General features: G+C 39.5%; 1 protein-coding gene across 3 annotated transcripts in view; it reads right to left on the bottom strand.

The window, feature by feature from the left end:
* ATP8A1 (ATPase phospholipid transporting 8A1) overlaps positions 1-22,442 on the bottom strand; it is a 238,334-nt gene that overhangs the window by 71,790 nt on the left and 144,102 nt on the right. For all 3 annotated transcript variants that reach the window (XM_060110533.1, XM_060110538.1, XM_060110544.1), the window contains one exon: positions 5,488-5,660. In XM_060110533.1, the coding sequence (XP_059966516.1) occupies positions 5,488-5,660 (173 nt within the window). The remainder of the gene's footprint in view (positions 1-5,487; positions 5,661-22,442) is intronic.

Raw genomic sequence — 22,442 nt, 5'->3', positions numbered from 1 at the left:
ACACCAAATGAGCAAGATACAAAACAGAAAAAGACTGAAATGAACAAGATATAACTTAAGAAAGATGGTGATGGAAATCAAGTTAGCAGTTATCCTTGGGAAGATAATAAAATACAGGAAACATGAGGGGGCATCTGGGGTGCTGGTCATGTTTGGGTGATTGATACAGGAGTGTGTTCACGTTGTAAAAATTCACTGAGCTTTACACTTATGCTTGATGTACTTTCCAGTACAGTCTAACTCTGTTTTATCAGAATTATACAATCTGTGGTTCTAATTAGTGTGTTTGTGTATGTGTGTTAGTGATGGTGGCTTATGTAAATTGAGTCACATCTAAAACTATATAACGAATTACAGTGGGATTCTACAGCATTTAGATTTCTCGTAAGTTTTTAGATATTTTACTGTCCAATATGGACTCCCCTGATGATGTACATCATCATAATTGGCTACCAGGCTATAATATGGCCATGTATTTCCTTTAACATTACTCAGTAGAGGTAGAAAAGCAAATGAGATGAACAGAGTTGAGCAACTTATTATTATATTAACACAAAATATGGGCATTTTATGAAGTTACAAAATTTATTCAGTGTGTCCTCTTTTAGCCATACATGTATGAAAGAAATATTCTCTCAACATTGCCAACATTTATTCATATTTTCTTGGAAGCAAATATATGGTTGACGTTCATTAAGCGTTTGTAAGTCTTCTCAAAGCCAAACATCTGCTTGGCATCCAACGTGTTCACAAACTTCTTTCTTTAAAGGAATGTCTGTTGAGCATTTATTAGCTTCATTTGTGCTTTATGACTACCCTTTAAGTAGAACATTTATTTAGACAAATCCTTAAAGTTTAAGACAATCCCAAAAGATTCAAGAAGCGGATCTGTCTTGACCCTTTACTTAACATTCTTAGGCTATGACAGAAAGTATTCAAGGTGTCCCTTTAGACGCCTTCTTGGAGGGCCCCTGGATCGGGCTCAGGTGAAAGGTTTTGCCTGGAATGCCACTCCCGAGTGAGGACACTCACTGAAGTCAAGTGTTTTCTTATGCACTCTGGGGAAAAGGGCCTAAAAGGGGGCTAAACTTTGATTAGAGATGTTGCAAGTAGGGAAAAATGCTTACTTCAATTTCACTTCTGCTTTTCAAAAGACATGAGTACATAAATTATGTAGGAGAACAGTGATTACTAGACAGTCTAAAAGCTTGGAGGCTCTAGGCCAATTTTCAACCAACTGTCACAGAACATAAGTTTCAAAATATGTTTAAGCTAAACTGACAACTACAGAAAAAATGTAAGATTCTTTGAAAGGCTGGCTTATGTGAACTGACGAGGATCTCTGAAACCACATGCTATTTAACACACAGCGATACGCCACTGTAACATTCCCACTCTCTTCTGGAGGGAATATTAAAAGAGGTAGAACAGATGCTTCCCTGAATTAAGCAGATCCAAGCAGTAGACAGACTCTTCCCAGCACAGAGTGGCCAAAAGAAGTAGGGTTCATCCAAAAACTGAAAGGGCTAGGAGAGGTCCCCTGGCCTAGTAGCTCTCAAGCTGGAAGAAGCTAACCCAGGAAGGGTGTCTGTGTGCATGGGTTTCCCACCTTTCTATGCCAGAGAAGCTCCAGTCTTAACTGCTGTAGAAATCCATTCTCCCTGGAATATTTGAATCACTGCTATATGCTAAGCTCTTCATTTTACAGGTCACAAAACCAAGGTCAGAGTGATTCCATTAGGTGTCCAAAGTGCCAGAGCAGTGAAGCTAGAACAAGCATTTCATAAATCCCCGGCTAAGGTGCCCTTCTATCAATTACACAACCTGTAAGACCTTAGGGCATAAAATAGTGGCAGTTGAGATGAGAAAGTATTTATCTGATACAGTTAGTTTGTAGAATAGCTCTTGATCTTAGCTGTGTACACAAATCTCCATGAGTCCTGGAGCAAGCCTTTTCCCCCTCTACCTGTCCAAGGAGTTCCAGGGAGTCTGTGAAATCCCTTAAGCGGTACATTCAATTTTACATGTCTGTGTAAAATTCGTCCATAGCTTTCATTTGTTCTTCAAAAGTATCTGTGATCACACCAAATGGTAAAAATCAGTGTACCTGAAGAAGGGACTAGGAAAACTTACCATAAACTCCTTTAACATAACATGCATGTTTACTATTAAACTACTCAGGTTATACAGGTAAATTCGCACAGTGGTAGAAACAAAAACTGCACAGTACCTATGAAAACACAGTACTTGGTAGACTGATAAAAACAGATTTTATTTTACTTCTTGGATTTTACATAATTGAAAAAATTATTTGATGTATAACATGCAACCTTCACTCTGTAAACCAAAACCAGAACTCCAAAGCCCTGAATAATTTGGGGGCCAGGGGATTATTTCTGTCTCTGAGTATTCCCTTTAGAAAATGATGGTGAGTAAGAGATGTCATGACAACTGACAGAGAACAACTGTTTCTTTCAATTCAACTGTAGACTCTTCAGGGAAAACGCTCATCTTTATAACTCTGTCAATTAGGCAAACACTAAAAACTGCCTCCTGCCCTTCATGCTGATAATGTCAGGGAAGAAAAGTGGCTGATGTAATCCTGAAGATGCAGCTAATGTCCAGAGCCTCATTATCCATTAAGGGAGGCTTTCCCCCTACTTCCACTCTAGCAAAGAGAAGACTGCCGAGGAAGAGCAGATGTTGAATTATCTTCATGTGTGGACTGACAAGAAATAAACTGTAAAGTCGTTTGAGGGAAAAACCTAGAAAGCCAGCATGAACATAAACTAATTTGAGAAACAGTGCCCTACTGTATTTTGAAATAATATTCAGTATTTATCCAGAGGGTTTCTTATAATGGAGTAAAATAGAGAATTTCCTGAGGCTAGGAGATTACAATCATCTGAGAAACCAGGAGAAAGAATGCGTGCATTTAACTGTAAAGAAGCATATGCAGAACTGCCCACCTATTTCTCACAGTGAGGAATCATCATGGAAATTATGCTTCAAGGTCAGTAAGCTAAATGACAAGAAGATGGTCTGTGCCAATAGTTTAAATGTCAAGCGGCACCGGGCCAAGAAGGTGCACAGATATAAATCGGGCAGTGGCACTGATGTAATTATGGGCTTAGACGAATTCTCAAAGCCAGACCGGAAGCTGAACCACAGTCCTTAGGCGAAAAGAGAGAATATGAAGGTAATTAGAGGAAAAAAGCAGAGGAAAGTTTTTTACTTTTAAAAAAAACCCCCTAAAACTCTAAATAAAACTCAATGTTTGCAGTGGGACCTTCATGGTCCTCAAACATGCATAAAACAGGATGGAGGGAGGAAGGGGCCACCCACATCTTTATAAGCTCAGTGTCAGGGCAGAGCTGCACGTGCACGGCAGTGTGTGTCCCTCCCAGGGGCCTGGGACATGGAGACCTGGAGGGGTACTGAGGTCCATGTGACTTGTAAGCATCCAGAATGAGGATCTCAGGAGGGAATTTCACAAGCACAGAACATATTTTTTTCTCCCTGGACTCTGCTTTCTAGTTTTTCTCTCCCTCTGCTATTGTTTAATTTTGTGGTTCGACTTTCTGAAGAATGGTGGGAGGTACCGTGTTAAACAATGCTCTAGGAATGAGGCTCAGCTGCGATGAAATCGGCCTCCCACGTCTTTCAAACCAACTGTGAGTCTGCTTAAAACACAAGGCAGACACAAATACGAAGGAGAGCAGGCAGGACGTCCTGTTCATCCTTGTATGTGCAGCATCTCTCCCCAGCACACAGTCGGCACAGAACGGATGCTGGCTCAAGGGAACCGGTCATTTTATCTAAACAGCTCTGTGGTCCGTTCTGTTTCTGAATAGGAGCCAACAGCCATATCACTTAATGTGCTTTTGAGCAATCTTTTGTTGATCCTTGTGCCTCCGTTAATGAAAGTGATTAAACAACCAAGTCTGGCACAAAATTATCCTGATGGGAGAGCATCAGAGTTGAATGTTACTAAGACCTGGTCAAGAGATTTACAAAGGAACCAAGAAACATCACTGGAAAAGTAGAAATTAAAAAATCATGAGTATCCTCATGCTTTTAATTTTTATTTATTTATTTTTAACATCTTTGTTGGAGTATAACTGCTTTACAATGTTGTGTTAGTTTCTGCTGTATAACAAAGTGAATCAGCTATATGCGTACTATATCCCCATATCCCCTCCCTCTTCTCATGCTTTTTAAATAAGACAGTGAAGAAAATAATTTCCAATTTTATCTTCATGGTTAAGCAGAGTCTGATTATTACTAATACTAAATATCTGTACACTGTATTGCCTAAAAGCTTTATAGTAATAGTATTTATTAACACATGCCACAGAGAAGAAAAATTAAATGAAATAATTAGATTCCTAGGAATAATAAGCAACTCTCTTAATGCTCTGAGTATAATATAATTTTATAGGCTGAAATGACACTTATCAAGGATATTTATTAAGTATGGTTTAAACTATATTTCACAAAAAAAACCCACTGAAATGTAGGAAATACCTATAAGGCATGGCTTATAAGTTTGGAGACAATATCATATACAGGATATTTAAGTAAATAAAGCCTGGACCAAAAAAAGTTTTAAAAAGCAGGAGATTCTTTTATTCATAAATATATTTTAAAAGACAAAATAAAGGCCAATAGTACAGTTTTAAAGATAATATTAAAAGCACAGATTCTGAGAAATTCTCCAGAAGCCCTGCTAGTATTTCATCTCGCATGAAGAGAAAGCAATTTGAGAAACTGCTACCCAACGCCTAGTCTGACCAGCTGGTAAGATTCAGTAAGTGGGTGGCAAAGAGGAAAATCCTTGCATTTCATGGTGACCAGAGGGGAAGAGACTGGGCATAGTCATAAATATACTTTGAATTTTAGGAAGACATTGTTAAAACAATTTAGTCAAAGACATGAGGAAGATTCTTTGACAAGAAGTTCAGGAAGGATTGGAGCTAAATAGTTCACAAAAATACAATTCTATGGAGTAGAAACAGATTTTAATTTAGGATATAGGCAATATTATAAATTAGAGGTCAGAAGATTATATGGTCAATAAACAGCCTTCAGAAAAATGCTCAGCTGTTTTGAAAATGATTCAGTTAGTGTCTCCCATCATGCGTTCCCCCAAATAAGTCCAAGCAACAGAATCAAAGATTTAAGTATAGAAAACAGAACCTTTAGAGAAACAACCCTGGATGGAAATGCAGGTAAATAAACACAGAATGGCAAGAAACCTGCCAATTCAAATTATGAACAATTATCATTAATGATTGTCAGGACTCACTTTCAAAACTCTGCTAATAAATGCTATCCCAGTTTGTGAACCCTGAGTTAATGAATTCATAAATAAATAACCTGACATTTATGGATTCTGGATAAAATAACTTCAAGGAACTTTAAAAATCAAGAACTTAGGATCCAGTTGCTCATTACTGAAATCTGACAATACCATGGAGAACTTACCTGCAGCAAATAACAGCTTTGCACGACAAAGCTAAGTCCAGAAAATACTGCCGTACTCCAAAAGTTAAGGCATACTTGAGGGTTTTCCCATCAATTATAAGAGCAAAGTCATTCTCCTTCCGAAGAGCATCACCAAGGGTAGTGCAGTGACGACTGAGAGTTTCCCTTGTTCCCTGTAAAAATAAACGAAAGATGCTCTCAACATTTACTCCCATTTGTTCTACCAAGGTTGTTCAGCAACTACTTTTAGTTATTTTTAGTGCTTTTTATGTTTCAAATTGCTTTCACATACCTCTACTCATCTGATTCTCACGAAAGCCCCTCAGAGAAGACTGGACAAACATTATCAGAAAAAGTGAGTGACTCCCTTAAAGCCATACCCTGTTCCTAGCAGGGTTGGGACTTGAATACACGTCACCCATTCCCCTGCCATCTTTGCTCGTTATTCCAACCACACGGTCACAATCTTCTTAAAATATTTTCAGTACATTATCTTGTTAAAGCATAACAGCATTGAACTAGTCAAAATTGCTTAGCTATGAATCAAGGGGAAAAGTTGGGGAATATAATTTAAATAATTTATGGGTATTCTTTCAGAAGTTGTCAATGCGACTGAAACTTAATTCTCAAGAGGAGGAAATGTAGTATCTGTAATCTTTTGCCACTTCATGAATTGGCGTCTATAACTTTAATCATGATTTCATGATGCTGTATTTCAGCTGGGGATGGTGACATGTGGCCTAGTAATCTTGACGGATTGAATAAAAGAACTCCTTCCATCAATGAAGAGTTCACTTTCAGGCACAATAAAAACCTTTAGTGTCAAGGAAGGCTGTGTTCACCTCAGCTATATAGAGAGGTGGTATTTGTCTCCCTCTGTTAAGAACTATTGTTTTCCCAGCTCTTCAAAGGGAAAAGATTTCAAGATACTTAATTTTTCTCCCTAGATCCTGTAGACTCTTCCTGATAGGGACCTGATAGGGACAGCTTCTTATTTCAATGGAGCCCTAACATTATGAAGAAACAGAACACGGGTTCTGCACAAGGAAATGTAAGGAACAATTACTTCCTATTAGAGTTTTGTTCTGAGTGCTAGTATCTGAGCCAGCAGTTATTTATATAATAAATTTAACAAATCTATGTTTATATAATAAAATATACCTATAGTAAAAAATAATACATAATTTTTGTTATATTCAAAGGAGATATAATTATTGTTCCAATTTAAGACTGTGGTACAGTTATTTGAGTTATCTTCACAAAGAGGGAAGCAAAGACAGAGGTAATTCAAATTTTATATTGGGGATTTTTCAAGGTGTTTCTACATTCGTATTTCAAATGTGGTTCACACTATGTTCTGGAATTTCAGGATCTGTTTATCGAAATAACAGAACTGTGTTGTACCATAAAGTAAAACTGCCCAACCCCCTGAACGCTGGAACTTCATTTAACACTTCCCCTGTTCCTTGTTACACACAGTGACATGAAGGACCGCCATATAGCAGCATTCTTTGCAAAATTTTCTGTTCACACTTTACATCGGGGGGAAAGAGCTGTTTTAATTTACAGGCCGCACTCTCCTATTTCCTACTGGAAATTTCTGGCCCAAGAGAATTTTAAGAAAAGGAGGTAAAAAGTGTCAGCAAGATTCTGCAAGCAAAATTTATCAATGACTATCCATAGCAGATTACCCTGGATTGTCTTAAAAGCGAATTCCCATAGACGAAATGAACAAACAAGCAGATTAATGCGTGGATAAAAAATGAAAACAAAATAAAACAATATTTAGCATGTACCACACACCAGTCATGGTTCTAAGGGCTACACACACAGATACAATACTTCAGTTAATACTTATTACAACCCTGTGCAGGAGGCACAACTATTGTACCCATTCTGCAGATGATAAGCATGAGACTTAGAGTTTAATTTCCTTGCCCCAAAACACATGGCTACTAAATAGTGAAACCAAACTCAGAATTAAATTTCTGTACTAGCTAGTCTTTCTCTACATTATCCATCCAAAACAAAACCAACAGTACCAGGCATAGCAAATCATAAGTGGAATCCCCATACCATTTCCCCTGTTGTTTCCCTAGAGCCCTCATCATCTGTCTCTCATCTTGTCTTTACCACCAACAGAGGCTGCTCTTTACAAAACAAACTTGAAACACAAATGAGTCTCTTCTTGCTCTAAAATTTTTCAATGGCTTCTACTGCTTACATGATAAAGTCTAAAATCCAAGTCCAGCTAACTTTCGTTCGCTTTTCTCTTCACAACCTTGACTCCTTTATTCCCTCTCTCTGGACCACCCTTTCCTCCTAAGATATTCCACTATCTTTGAAACCAAGCTGTCCTCCCAAGCCCTCCCAGACTCACTCAATGCTATCATGTGTAGTTCACTCTATGCTAGCTAGACCCTCAGTTCCTTGAGGGGAGAGACAATGTTTAATGTGGTTCCCAGCCACAAACAGTGCCTGTAATTACAGATGTTCGGGAAAGACATATTTATGGAATGGGAGCACTGATAAATTTTGATTTCACTCCACTGGAAGCACTCCATTTCCCCTCTATTATCACTTCTGATTTGAGAGAGAGAGAGACAGACAGACAGTCAGTCTTCTCCTTCGTGCTCTTTAATTTTCTAGAGAATAATAGGGATTATTACTTCAACAGTCTTTCAAACCAAGGCATTGTCCACTAAAATGCATGTGTGTGTACCTGTGTATTTATTTGCTTGCCTGCCTATCTACCTATCTACTTACCTATCCATCCATCCATCCATCCATCCACCCGCTACTCTGTTTTTTTAAGTTTTGCCCAAGTCACTCCTGATCTGAAAACCCAAATGAAACCTGAGATGTACCTCAGGAGGACTTCAAATTTCTTTATAGATCAGCTGCAAAGCAAGACTCAAAGTCAAGTAAACCCCTGGCTGTGCAAGCCCCTCATGATCCAGCCTGCTCAACACAGTCCTGTGTGCCCCACTCTCCCTTCTTCTGAGGGCGTTCTCTAACACCTTAAAATGTATTGAGAACTTATTTGTGGCATCAGCATCCCTAACACCTTAAAAGGTATTGAGAACTTATTTGTGGCGTCAGCATCCCTGGGTTTCCTGGGTGATTATCACAGATCTGCAGCAAATCAAAAGGTGTCAGGAGATGTAACAGAGATCACATTTCAGAAGGTGAGTCAAAATCTTCGCACAGTGAATTCTCCAGTCAGCCTACCTAGGGCAAAAGGTAACAACAACAGAAAAGCTGCAAACACTTTCTTATTTTCGTTTACAGTTTTATTTTGTAAGCAGCTCTGTTGTTGGCTGTGTGCTTCCAGTTACATGTTATATTTCACCCTTATTTATACTGCCAGGAGTATTTTAAAATTCTTTTATTTATGAAAGTTTATTGCTTCTCCCCTAAGCCTGGGAGCCATACTTTATGGCCATATTGCATTGAAGCTTATCTCCTGTAGCTAGAAATAAATTTATTACTACATTAGCTGTTGCTTTGTTTTCTTTTTGGCTACTAAAGGGGGAAATGTTTAAACATTTAAACTTAGTGACATGTGAAAGTGTAAATATATAAATGAGAAGCTAACTCAGAAAAAGGATAAAAGACCACAGAGTACAACAACATAAAAGCTCTGATTCTCCTTATGCTACAAAGTCTTATTTGTGGGCTGAAAGAAAAGGAGCATTTGTTGCTATAATCAGGGAGAGTCAGAAGTAAAGCCAGTTTGGGGAGACAGACAGGCATTCAGGCGTCTCACCAGGCGGGGACCCAGGTATGCGAAGGAGCCACAGGGAAAGCGGGATTTGCCTGCACCTCTCACAGCCTGCATCCCATGTGGACACGACAGTTGAGCATTCAGCTCTCTTCTCCCTGCCCATGGGCTGCACCTAGCCAAGTGCTCATCAGGGGCCCTTATGAGCTCCTGCAAGCTTTCCTGCTCTGCCAAGTCACAATTCAGTCCACAGCCAACACTTCTCTGTTCTTAGTCCTGACACAACAGGGACTAAGAAGGGAATAAAATCACCTCCCCCTGAGGACAGGCTCTACTCCAGCTCTCCTCTCTTATATGGGTGCTCACTACTGCTGATCTATACTTTCACCCAGGCCTAGCCGATTCCACTGTTCCCAGAGGTTACTCCAGACCTTTTCTTCCCTTCTTCAGACTCCAAATTTGGCTCCTGTCAGTGCAGCAAACATCTACCTGCTTTACTGAGAACATTCGTACCAAAAAATAATTCTCTCTTAACCTCAAAACTTCCCTTTACCTAATCCTCCCTAATTCCTGAGCTGTGGGGAAGACCTGCCTTCTTTTCTCACCTCTGTTCCTCCCTCTTCTCCTTTGCATCTTTATTCTCTCCCACTGTCACTCTTTTTTTCCTTTAAGACTACATACGGAAAGCAATGAACAAATAAATAAACCAAGCAACATCCCCGACTCTATTTTTCCTGAGTCCTCCAGGTGACATGAATACCTCTACCTTTTGGATTCTCCAAATGTGTGTTTATACTTACACAATGTAGCATGATGTATAATTGCTTATATGTTTATATCTCTACTTCCCTGCAGGACTGAGGCCCTTGATAAAGAGATGAAATAAAATCAATACAAGCTTGGTAATAAAAGAATAACCAAATTATTAATGATTGGAGAATACCTGGTGGGAAGTTACAATGATTTTGTTGTGTGACCATTTTGAGGATTGTTTTTTGCTGCCTGTAAAACTCCTGTGTAATCTTGGACACTTCTAATTAGAGCAATAAATAAAATGTTAGTGTGCTTATTTTATTGCAGAGGAAATGGAGACCACAGTGGTGGTTATGATCTAACATCTCCTTCTATCTCATGTAACAGAAATTGTCTAATGAATATAATGGAATCAACACCTAGACTAGCTACTTAGTGATCAAGCAGGTTATATAATAGTGGATTAATGAGACGAAAACAATGTGTATTTGGTTTACAAGAAACATGCTTGGAAAAGAAAAAAGAAAGAAAGATGCTTGGCAGATAATTAGGTCAAGCACAATTCCTCACAAAGATAACTCGGACCAAAGGGCCTTAATAAAGTTCTATTTGGATCTTTAGGGTATTACCTGGCAAAACAGATAATATGTTCATACAATACCTGTCGGGGAGGGGGAAATTTCCCACCCTCTGCTTCTTGAGTTTTTTTGGCTGGCCTAATAATTAAATTGCCACAAGACAGATTAACAGGAGGGAAAAAAACCCAAATTTAATTAGTACACATGGAGGTCTCATAGAAATGGGACCTAAGAAGTGACCAAAGCAGGCAGTTTTTATATTTTTTAGACAAAGGAACAACAAATTTGTAAAGAATTGACAAGACAGAGACGTTTAAGCTTGGGGTAGTAAATTAGTGAGGAAGTAACAAGTTTTGTTTAAACAGCCTTCTTGGCCCGGAATTTCCTATCTCTAGTGATAAGGATGTCTATCTACCTCCTAGTGCAGGGCAGGTACTTTTCAAATGGGAGATTTATTTCTTGCTTTCTAAAGACAAAGGAGGGTCAGAATGTTCTTCTTGGATTGGCTGTTTCCTAAGTAACTTTAATTCAAAATATTCAATATGCCAGTCTGGCATATTTTAGGGTGGCCTGCCCTGACCCCCAACATACCCTCCAATAAAATAAAATAACAACAATTTTTAAGAAATCAAAGACTGGCAGCTTTATGATAATCTTTAAAAATTACTTTTACATGACCTTTGCCAAGGAAATCTTTGATAAAAATCACAGAGGGCACCCTAGACAATGAACACAATTTTATAGTGAAATAAATTGAAAGCCCTGACTTGTTTGGAAAGTATCATAGCATGCAAGATGTCGTTTGCATTTTGGCAAAAACTCTGCTTGGAACACTCTAAAGAACCCAGAGGCCAGATGTGCAAAGAACATGTTAGGCCACCTAAGAACTATGATTTTGATGGCCCCAAATGTAATGCTGCAGAAAGCACATGCATAAAAATGGCCCTTTTCAGCCTCTGGCCTTTGGTTTTTCTTCCTGATTCCTTCCAGGGGTTTACAGGACAGATAGTCTTACTTAGGAACATATCCAGGAAACACCCCAGTAGAGAATGTGGAAATATCCCTAAGGAGAGGTAAATAAAAGCTTCTTGCCTTTGACTAGAAGACTAGTCTATTCCAGTCTTACCAGCAGAAATGATGTGAAGATTACAGATAGTGTAAAATGTAACACCTAAATGTCGTGGTGTGGGTGTCGTATGGGTCCCTGCTCCAGGGCCACAGTTACTTATAGTGACAGAAGAAAATGTGTGATCACTCATCTTATCCCAGAAGGAGTCATCAGCAAGGCTAAGCCAAAGAGCAAAAGTTAAAGGAAAAAAGTATACATATACATACTTATTTAGTTCAAACTATATATTGGTATTTGGGTCAGAATACAAATAAGCCTTCAGCACCTGTATTTATTCCCGGGAATCTGTTAAATGTGTGCAGGTCAAATGATAAATTTATGTTTATCATAAGTTTATCATGAGTTCACCACCGGTTAAGTGAAATAAGCATAGAATTTTGGCTAATGCTGAATCACTTTTGGAAGACACACAACTTTCACCCTTGTCAGAATGGACTTAAGTTTATGAAGCCTGTGCTTCTCACTTTAGTAGCAGCACCGCGGGTTTCTGTTTTCACTTACTTTCCACCAAAAGGACAAAATGCAACATAATGTTACAGGAGAACATCTTGTGGAACAAAGATGGCGACTCTGATGAAATAAGACAACTTGCTGGAGGTTGGGTCACTAAAATAACTCTTCAGAACTCATCAGCTGATGTGCACAAGTTACCAATCAGTGTAGAGAAGGCAGCCATCAACATATAACAAATATATAACCATAAAAAAGTGGGGCTTTTTTAGTTAGAAAGCCAAGGATGGCCATGAATGTTCACATGATGCTTCTGGGCACCAATAACATTTGAAGCAAAACAATGAAGCCACATTGTAAAGGACTTAAGTTCCAGAAACTGAAACATACCCCATGGCTCAGAACTCAAGGCTTTCCTCACCTTTAGGTGGTTGTAGAATATAAGGTGAAAACAAGCTAATCAAGCATTTTTCACCTTTCTTGGAAAGGAAATATTAGGTGTTTAATTTTGAAAAAAAATTCCTTATGAAAAAACTAAATGAGAAATAAGGAATAGCTTCAACCACTAACTTAGGACACCAAGAACTCCAAAATACTTTTGGATCAGGTGGCTACCTAGGCTCAGCGTTCTACAAAGGATTATATCCCACATTCTATGAAAAGGTATCACAGGTAAGTTTATTTCATGGCCTATCGATAAACTTCTTCACCAGGAGTACATATGTATTCCAACCTACCTCATCCTTATTTATTTTTTCACTTGACTAATTCTAGAAGGCAGTAATATGGTATCAGAATGACTTGGTTTGAATCGTTGTTCTCCCACTTAATGGCTGTCTTTCTTCAGGCAGGTTGCTTAATTTCTCTCAATCAAATTTTTCTCATTCATAAGATTGGGTTAATATCTCTTTTGTAGGGTTATTGTGGTGAAAAGATGTGCTAACTCAGGTGTCCTGCCCAGTGCTTGGCTCAGAGGTGATTTCCAGGAAAGACTAATTCTTTTCCTTCCTCTGACATCAGGTCTAAGACAGATGTCAACAGCTGAAGAAGAATGAATGCTCTGCAACCTGTCAATCACTGCACAACATCAGTGCAATCCACGTGGTATATTACTGAGATGATTTTCAGTTTCCTTTTGAAATCACCTAATGGCAATTTTATTTCGATCTACTTTTTCATTGCTAACACCCAACTCTACTAGCTACTACTTCTTCTACATAAAAGCTATCTGGAAACCTGTTTTCCCTCAATTACAGAAAAGATGGCATTATCTCTTCTCATATGGCATGTAGCTCTTGCTAGATGGTAGGAGGACAAATATTTATAAAGTTAACCTAGACTGTTTTTCTTTATCTCTTAATTTCTGTCTCTAACCTGATACAACTCTTTAAAAAAAAAAATTTATTTATTTATTTATGGCTGCACTGGGTCTTCGTTGCTGCTCTAGTTGCGGCAAGTGGGGGCTACTCTTCGCTGAGGTGCGCGGGCTTCTCATTGCGGTGGCTCCTCTTGTTGCGGAGAACGGGCTCTAGGTGCGTGGGCTTCGGTAGTTGTGGCTCGCGGGCTCCAGAGCGCAGGCTCAGCAGTTGTGGTGCTTAGTTGCTCCGTGGCATGTGGGATCTTCCTGGAACAGGGCTCGAACCCGTGTCCCCTGCATTGGCAGGTGGATTCTTAACCACTGTGCCACCAGGGAAGCCCCCTGATACAACTCTTGAGCAGAAAATAACTTGAAAGTTACAAAGTGAATTGGCATTTCTCTCATACTATCTATGTTTTTTGCAGATGACCACATCAATATATGTTAGACTTTAAGCTCCCATAAAGATATATCGATACATATATATATATATATATGCGGTTACATAAAATAGCATTATATGCAAATGAGAGCTTTACAAATAGTAGGTTGAAAATAACTAATGATAAACAAAACACAGAGGACTTATTTCACTGGCATGTTCTTCAGCTCTAACACCATCAACTTAACTTCTTAGGTATTGATGATTTTTAAAAGCAGATAAATAAATACTTACTGGGTGTGTGTGTGTGTGTGTGTGTGTGAAAAAACCTTAGTTTACCTACTTGGTTTTAAAACCTACTATCAGTTAACTTAAAATGTCAAATAAGAGAATATATATATAAATCTTAAACTAACACCTATTTTGTTAGCTGTTTTTGTGGTTTGTGGCCCCACCTCATCATCGTTTAACACATGAGGTATTTACAAATTTATGGCCAAATAATGTTTCATTCTTTCTCTATTTTTGCACTCTCCAAATGTTCATACCCTAAAATTACAAATCAGTGGAACATTCCAACAACATTCTTTTTTTTTTTTTTTTTTTTTGCGGTATGCGGGCCTCTCACTGTTGTGGCCTCCCCCGTTGCGGAGCACAGGCTCCGGACGCGCAGGCTCCGGACGCGCAGGCTCAGCGGCCATGGCTCACGGGCCCAGCCGCTCCGCGGCATATGGGATCCTCCCAGACCGGGGCACGAACCCGTATCCCCTGCATCGGCAGGCGGACTCTCAACCACTTGCGCCACCAGGGAGGCCCTCCAACAACATTCTTAATAATACATTCTGACCATATCAAGTATGGACAATGTTAGCACGTTCTTAAAGAGTGAGTTATGGGACCTTATGTGGGGACATCTCCACACGTCACCATCCACAGAATGAACTGGAAATCAAAGTCTCCACTTAATGTTTTGGCGTCGTTTTCCCTTTGCTGGTCAAAAAGAAGAATCTTGTCTTGCCATGGAGTCCTCCTTTATTTCTACCTTGGATTCTGCGTCATTAGAAGCCCTGGATTGATCTCTGGAGACTAGACTCCTGTATCTGGGAAACCCTGGTCTGCCACCTTTCCACCTTCCAGCCCATGTGCACACATCCCGTCCCACTCCTCACCTCCCACAGTTCTTGTCCTCACCTGTGACTGATCGTCTAAGGAACAGGAAGGAAGTGATACACACTGAGGCCCAATCACTATGTTTAAAAATCTCGACTTTGGGTTGGCACATTATGCCCCGGGGGCTATATCCAGCCCACCAAGTGGTTTTTACAGTGTTTAATTGGGGAAAAAACAGAAGAGCTCATGATACGTGAAAACTCTACGAAATTCAAATATCAATGTCAATAAACAAATGTTGGTTCACAGCCACACCCACTCATTTAAAAAAAAAAAAAAAGAGTGAGTTATGATTTCCATGACAGCAACATCAGTAAACCACTGGGTATTATCTTTTGACACTGTATTATTGATTCAGTGGAACACTGGCCATTCCATATAACCCTATGCAACACATATATCAACTACTTCTTTAGCTATTGCAGGCGGTAGTAAGTGGTAAAGAACATATACCTGAGAGTAAAGAGAAATTACATTTATATACAATTGGTCCATTTAGTATTCATCCCCGTCAGGATCATTATCTCTCTTGGACAGTTTCTGACCAGAAAAACCGGTGTTTCTAAACTCTTAGGCTATAATAGAACATAACCTTTAAAAACATACTTGTATAGAACCAAACCAACATAAAGTCATTTTTCTGAAATGGGTAAAGGCAGACAGAAGGTGAAATCATTAAAAACATATGGTCAAAGAGGTCTTCTAAAACAGCTTAGTGGAAGGCAGCCAAGCAAATGCACTTAATCAATACATATTGCTAAATATAATGAAGAGGAAAACAGAGAAAAAAATTTTTTTCATGCTTTGCTGATACACAGATATGAGCTTTCCAGGGCAGGCGTAGATATAAAACACTGTAATTGAGGAAATGGCCCAATCTCCTGGTAGGGTCATGCCATCTGAAACAGGTCAAAGAATGGAAGAAGCTAAGAAAAGGAAGTTGCAGTGCTGGGTAAATTGCTCTTGGCCCCTGGCCAGAGGTTTGGGATTTGGGGTTATGATAGGTTCCATCAGGCAAATAATTCGTTGTGAGGCATCTATTCTCATTTAGGGTACCCTAGAGAGAAAGGCAGAAAGTGTCCAATCTGGGTCCAAGTCTATCTTTCAGTGTTGGGATGGGGGCACAGAGCAAAGACAGACAAACCCCGGGAAAGGAAGGAAGAGTGAGGTAGGGGATATAATTATATAATTTAAATAGTTTTGTGGATAAAGGCTTTTACCAAAGCTCTCATAGTAATAATTTGAAACCACCACTGAAAGTCTCCTGAACACTTATTTTGAGCTTGGCATTAAATATTCTCCAGCGGCGGCGGTGACTCAAGGGCAGGAGGAAGTGTCCTGGAGGAACTGGATGGGCAGACATCCAGTCTCTCGTATGGCCTTCAATTCAGCCAGAAGAGGCTGCACAGAATATACAGCCGATTTTTTGAAAATAAGCAAATTACCAAATCAACGGTTTGGAGAAAGTAACAACTGGGGTCTGTGAGAAATTCTTACCCAGAACCAAAAAGAAAGCTGATGTTGGGCCCATTTTCCTAATGATTTGAATTAATTAATGTAGGAATACAGAGGAATCATTATCTGCTGTGTTTTCTCACTGCAAATTCCAAATGCACACCATTTCCATTATTTCCTACATCCATTCAAATAAATCTATGTACAACTGTCATAGTAAAACGAAATATAGGGTCATTCCTGAATTTCATAAATACAAGATGCCCAAACACCACCATCTCCCAGAAGAGCATTCCTCTTTCAGCTGCTCTGCAGTCCTGGTGGTGAGTGGGAGAGGAGGTAGGGACAAGCTGGCAAATGTGGGGCATGCCTTCCAGAATGTTTTTTTCTGAGACTGAGTCCCCTTTGCCTCTGGAGAAGGAAGGGTTATTTAAGAACAAAAAGAAAAACAGTTTTGGACTTAGAGCAATCTAGGTCAAAATTCAGGATCCCACAGTCGTTAGCTTTGTGAGCTCAAAGTCTCCATCTGTATTTGAGACAGACACCATCATCCGTATAGGAGCAGAGGCTAATGCATGCAGATTTACCTGGCACATAGGTTTCCTGTAAACTGTCAATTTTATGGCTATGTTGATTCATCAAAAGATACAAAAAAAGAGATGCAAAAAAAGTCAAAAGGCATGGTCTGCTCACCTCAAAAATGCCATCAAGCTGTTGGGAGATGGCAAGAGGGCAGACTGATTAGAAGGCATTTATCCATAATTCTAGGTCTCAAAGAGTCTTAGAAGAGCTCAGATGTTTAGCCAAAAAAAAAGATAAAGAATATTCAGGCTTAGGGGGAGGAAGAATTTCTCAGAACAGCAACACTATGAATCTGTGAACAACTTCACTTAGGGATCTGAACACAACCCAAGATTACAGCATTTTGTTTGAGCAAAGGGGACACATTTTGTTTTTATGAGACCAAACAATGGGTTTGATGGAACTTTTTCAACCACAGTCTTTGGCTTGTGGCAGACACCGTCTTAAATCAGAGGAACAGAGAACAGATTATTTGTTCTTATGTTATTTTCTTTTTTTGTAATGTTTATATATATTTTTTACTAACCCGTTTCTCTCAAATGGAACAAAGTTGGCTTTCTTCACTGAGAGCTACTTGAAGTAAGCCGTGTGCCAGACAGTATTTGAACAATCATCCTGCAATGGGACATTATAAAAACATATCTTTGCTTTTGATAGGGATACATTAACACCTTAAAAGTTAAACTGAGATCTTAAACATTTTCAGGCCAAAAAAGCTGAAACAGCTTTGCTAATGGCAAAAGAGAATTCACAATACTAAAGTTCCAGAGCTGGCAGTGGAGGAAAACTCAGTGTGGTTTAAAACCTGCCTGAACTATTTTTCAAAGCAATACAAAATGTATTGTATTAGACTCATGGGACATATCAAGACAAAACTTGAAGTAGCCTCAATTCTCTTTTTTCCCCTCCTTTTCCGGAGTCAAGTCAATAACTTGCTTATTCTGGATTTCTTTCAGAAGCCGTTCAACAGTGACTGCTTCCCCAAGCAGTAAGGTTTGTCTGCATAATACATATAAGTCGAGCTTAAAAGGGTACAGATGACAACTTCACCATTTATGTCATGAATGCCTGTAAGTTACATTTGAAGCTTACATGGTGTTAGGAAATCATATTCAGATAGGAAAAAAAATGTGCAATCCCATAAAGGGCTTTCTTTTACCATGGTGTTGAAAAATATATATTCTTATCCTTGTTAATATGAAATGTGGTTACCAATTCATTTTCTGTAAAATATATGAGTGAGGGAAAACACTGTTATCCATAATCAAACCTAGGCTGGCTTAAGTTCATATTTGCAAATTAAGTAGAGAAATTTAAGTAGTGAGGAGGGCAGCTGTTTAAAATCACCTCTTACAGCAGCTGGCAAAACGAAACTCCCCCTACCCCCAGGAATAATGATGCTAAAAGAAATTATAATGATCATGATAATGGTCCATACTTCTTAAATGCTTACTAAATGCCAGACATTGTACTTAAAAGGTACTGTTTTGTTTAATCCTCACAACAACATCCTAGAGATGGATATTATTATTATTCTTATTTTATAAGAGTCACTGGCAGCTGAGGCCCAGAAAACTCTATTTTCTTAGACTCTGGATTCCAAAGACGTAGATACATCCTCCAGGGCTGCTTAGCACTAGAGGTCAAGTTAACCTTTCAAGATTGGGTATAATAGTATCTGCCTACTAATGTTTTCAGGTGTAAATGTGATTGTCCCTGTAAAATCCTTAGTCCAGTACTTAGTACAAAAAATAAGCACTTATAAACATAAGCTAGTGTTTTTCTTATGACTATAATAGCCATGCATAGAACCCTGCAGGGGTAAGCAGAGTTCCCTTTTCACACAGTCAAAAAGCTGCATTTTCCTTTGGGATCCATACTCTGCTTCCTTATATTGGGTGCTGACTCCTAATCAGGCTAAATGTAAATGTCAACAGAAGCAGAAACTGAAAAAACTGTGCCCAGATGATCAGAAGGAGAGGTGGGCAGGGCTTCTCAGGAGTTCAACTTGGGAAAACTGGAAGCCTTTTGACTCTGAGTGGAAGAAATTTATTTCTCCAAGTTCCTCACATACATATTTAACCATCATTTCTGTTGATTCAATAAATATATAGTAAGTAATTTTCCTCTCTGCCCCTTTTTGTTTCCTAGGGAAGCCAGACAGTAGAAAAGAGGAGAAAAAACAACAAGAACAAATTTAAGATCCAGCCCTACCTCTCAGGACAGATCCCACAACTCTCCACGTAAAAAAGATGCTAAAAGGAGGAGAGGCCAAGGTTACAGGTATATCATGTGAGACTCAAGAAAGATGATTTGGGTACCTACAGAGTTGATGGCTTAAGAAATTATGGTTCCTCCCACCTACCCAGACTTGACAAATGAGGGTAGTGAAATCCTGAGCTATCTCAATGAATCAGTCTTCAATTTCTTTCTACCTTTTAGAAAAAGTTAGATCATATCCATCAAAAAAGATATTCTGGGTCACCTGAAAGTATTTCCAGAGATTCACAGAGTTGGTATGCTATGGGGGATATGAATAGTACAATAATCACATTCCTTAATATAACATCAACTCAGTCCTTCCAGAATTGTTTTACTACATTTTGAAAGATGCTGTAATCAGACACTGGGAGCTAAAGATAGGTCACATAGGAGGTTCCCTAGTTCTTAGCTCACATTTTCAGATGTTTCCAGTTTTAACAGACAGGATCTAGGTCATTAAGTGGAAGGGGTTTCTGTGAACTTAATGGGATGCTTCCTGGGCATTTCTGTAGAGTTAGGGAAGAAGTACAAAATATCCTTCAAGCCAGTAATTTAAAATTCGTGCTTTTGCAGACCCTTAAGAAAATGTCTCATACCAAGATCATAATCAGAACCCCTAACAAAGTGGTTCAAAGTCACATGATAGAAAATTCTGTTACCTAACAAATATCTAATAGACTCTGATATACTTTAGATGATTAAAGATGCCCCTCCATGAAATTCTTACTTTCTAAATTAAAACAAATATGATCAAGCTTTTTAAGAAACTCTTTTGCTGACACTGTCAGGTAACTGGGTGAGAACACCTAGCTTTGCTCTCAGGTGTCATACTAGCAGGGCGTGCTGCTTTTGCTGTGAAAGGAACCGGGAATGTGCAGAGGCAGAAAAGCCCATCAGATTCCAGATTAGGTCTGTAGAGCAAGCCTTCAACATAGACTATTTTCTACACAATTTTGTAACATATCCTTTTTATAAGTGCCATGCCTTGTGCTAACCATACCAATCCAAGGGTAACATTACCCTCACCTGACAGGCAACACAAGTGGCTCAGAGAAGTTATCTAATTTCACTTTGCGCAGGGTGCCCCACTCAGGTGGGGCAGAACTGTAACTTAACCACTGTGCTACTGCACAGAATGATTTGAGTACATTAAAATTGTCACTTGAGGGCTTCCCTGGTGGCGCAGTGGTTGAGAGTCCGCCTGCTGATGCAGGGGACACGGGTTCGTGCCCTGGTCCGGGAGGGTCCCGTGTGCCCCGGAGTGGCTGGGCCCGTGAGCCATGGCCGCTGAGCCTGCGCGTCCGGAGCCTGTGCTCCGCAACGGGAGAGGCCACAACAGTGAGAGGCCCGCGTACCACCAAAAAAAAAAAAAAAAAAAAAAAAAATTGTCACTTGACAAAACTCCGAACACCCACAATTTATTTCCTATTATATTAATATTATTTCCTAAGATGGCATGTTCCTAAGTTTATCACCCAAATGTTAATTATTCTCTGTGCTGATGGAGTGGTAACCCTATCTCTTATTATTATCAGTACAATTTGAACACATAGGATGCTTTTCTTTTCCATGGCAATGAAAAATAAATAATGATTTACCTAGACTCATTCTAATGACCTGCCTGAAATCTCAGCCATGGGTTGTATGACACAAGAACTGAAGGAGCTATGATGCAAAGTGCTGTTTCCTTTTCTGCTGAGAAGCAAATGAGTTTGCCACAGCAGGTCTGACCCCAGACAGCCAGATTTGTAAAGTCACCACTTAACTCTCTGAGAGAAAAACCTTCTCCAGACAGCAGTGCGAGAACCCAAGGTAGTCTGGAGCTGGATGAGTCTGTCAGTTCATTCAGCCATAGTGTTTGCCTGTGACCTTCCACACCTAGCTGGCACTTGAATTGCTAAGGACATTTCTAAACACTTTGCTCTTTAAGCATCAGATATGATTGATTACTACCAAACTTAAAACTGACACAGAACCTTTTTTTGTTTTTAAAGGAAGCCCTTAATTAAACCTTATTCAGTGACTCACTTCTCAAATATTTATGGAGTACGAACTATGGGCTAGGCAACTTGCTGGGGAGTGAGAGAGAATGGCAAACCAAAACAGACAGACGGGTGTCCCTGCTCTCACTGAAATTAAGTATTCCCCTGAGGTTCTACGTTTGCTCCTGCAGCAATAGGTAGTACAAGTACCTTTGAGGTGTTTATTACTTTTTTTAAAAAAATATTATTTATTTATTTGGCCCCATCAGGTCTTCGTTGAGGCACGCGGGCTCAGTAGCTGCGGCACTCAGGCTCTCTAGTTGTGGCACATGGGCTCCAGAGTGCGCAGGCTCAATAGTTGTGGCACGTGGGCTTAGTTGCCCCATGGCACATGGGATCTTAGTTCCCTGACCAGGGATTGAACCTGCATCTCCTGCATTGGAAGGTGGATTGTTAGCCACTGGACCACCAGAGAAGTCCCATTGAGGTGTTTATTACTTCTGAGTTGCCATCTTGGAAACTTCAAAATGGAAATAAATAAACCTGTCTTAACAATACATGATTCAGTACATTGAATATTTTTGGTATTTCAGTTTTCTTTTTTTCTTGAGATTGCTATTTACATCACTTGATACTTAAAACACTTCAAGACTGTGTTTGTCTAAGAGTTGGAGAAAAATGATGAAACAGATGAAAACAAAAGAAGCAATGCTAGCACACTCTACATAAAGTGAAAGCCTAAATCCAGACAAAAAGGATGTCAAATCAAGCATGGTCATGCTTTTGCTTTGACCTCACAGGTCCCACTTCTGACTTCCTTCAAGTGTCAGAAAACCTGGGTACCACATGTAACCCATGATGCTGACAAAGGCCTAATGGTCTACAGGGATTATGGGGATGTTTACACTTAGGGTCTTGTAATGTTGTAAACAACTGCAACCCAGTTCTGTAACCACCTTCGATGGCTACTTCTCAGGGACCCCATGGGATAAGTTTCCCTGAATTTCACACCACATTGCTGGCATTGGTGCCCCCATTTCCTCCTCCCTAACTCTTATCCTGGTCCCTTACCTGCACCCCATGCCTCCCACCCTTCCAACTTGCCTATGTAGAACTGCTTCTACATATCAC

Source organism: Mesoplodon densirostris, chromosome 1, assembly GCF_025265405.1.
Source record: "Mesoplodon densirostris isolate mMesDen1 chromosome 1, mMesDen1 primary haplotype, whole genome shotgun sequence".
Classification (NCBI taxonomy): Eukaryota; Metazoa; Chordata; class Mammalia; order Artiodactyla; family Ziphiidae; genus Mesoplodon; species Mesoplodon densirostris.
This window is presented reverse-complemented; position numbering and strand designations above follow the sequence as displayed.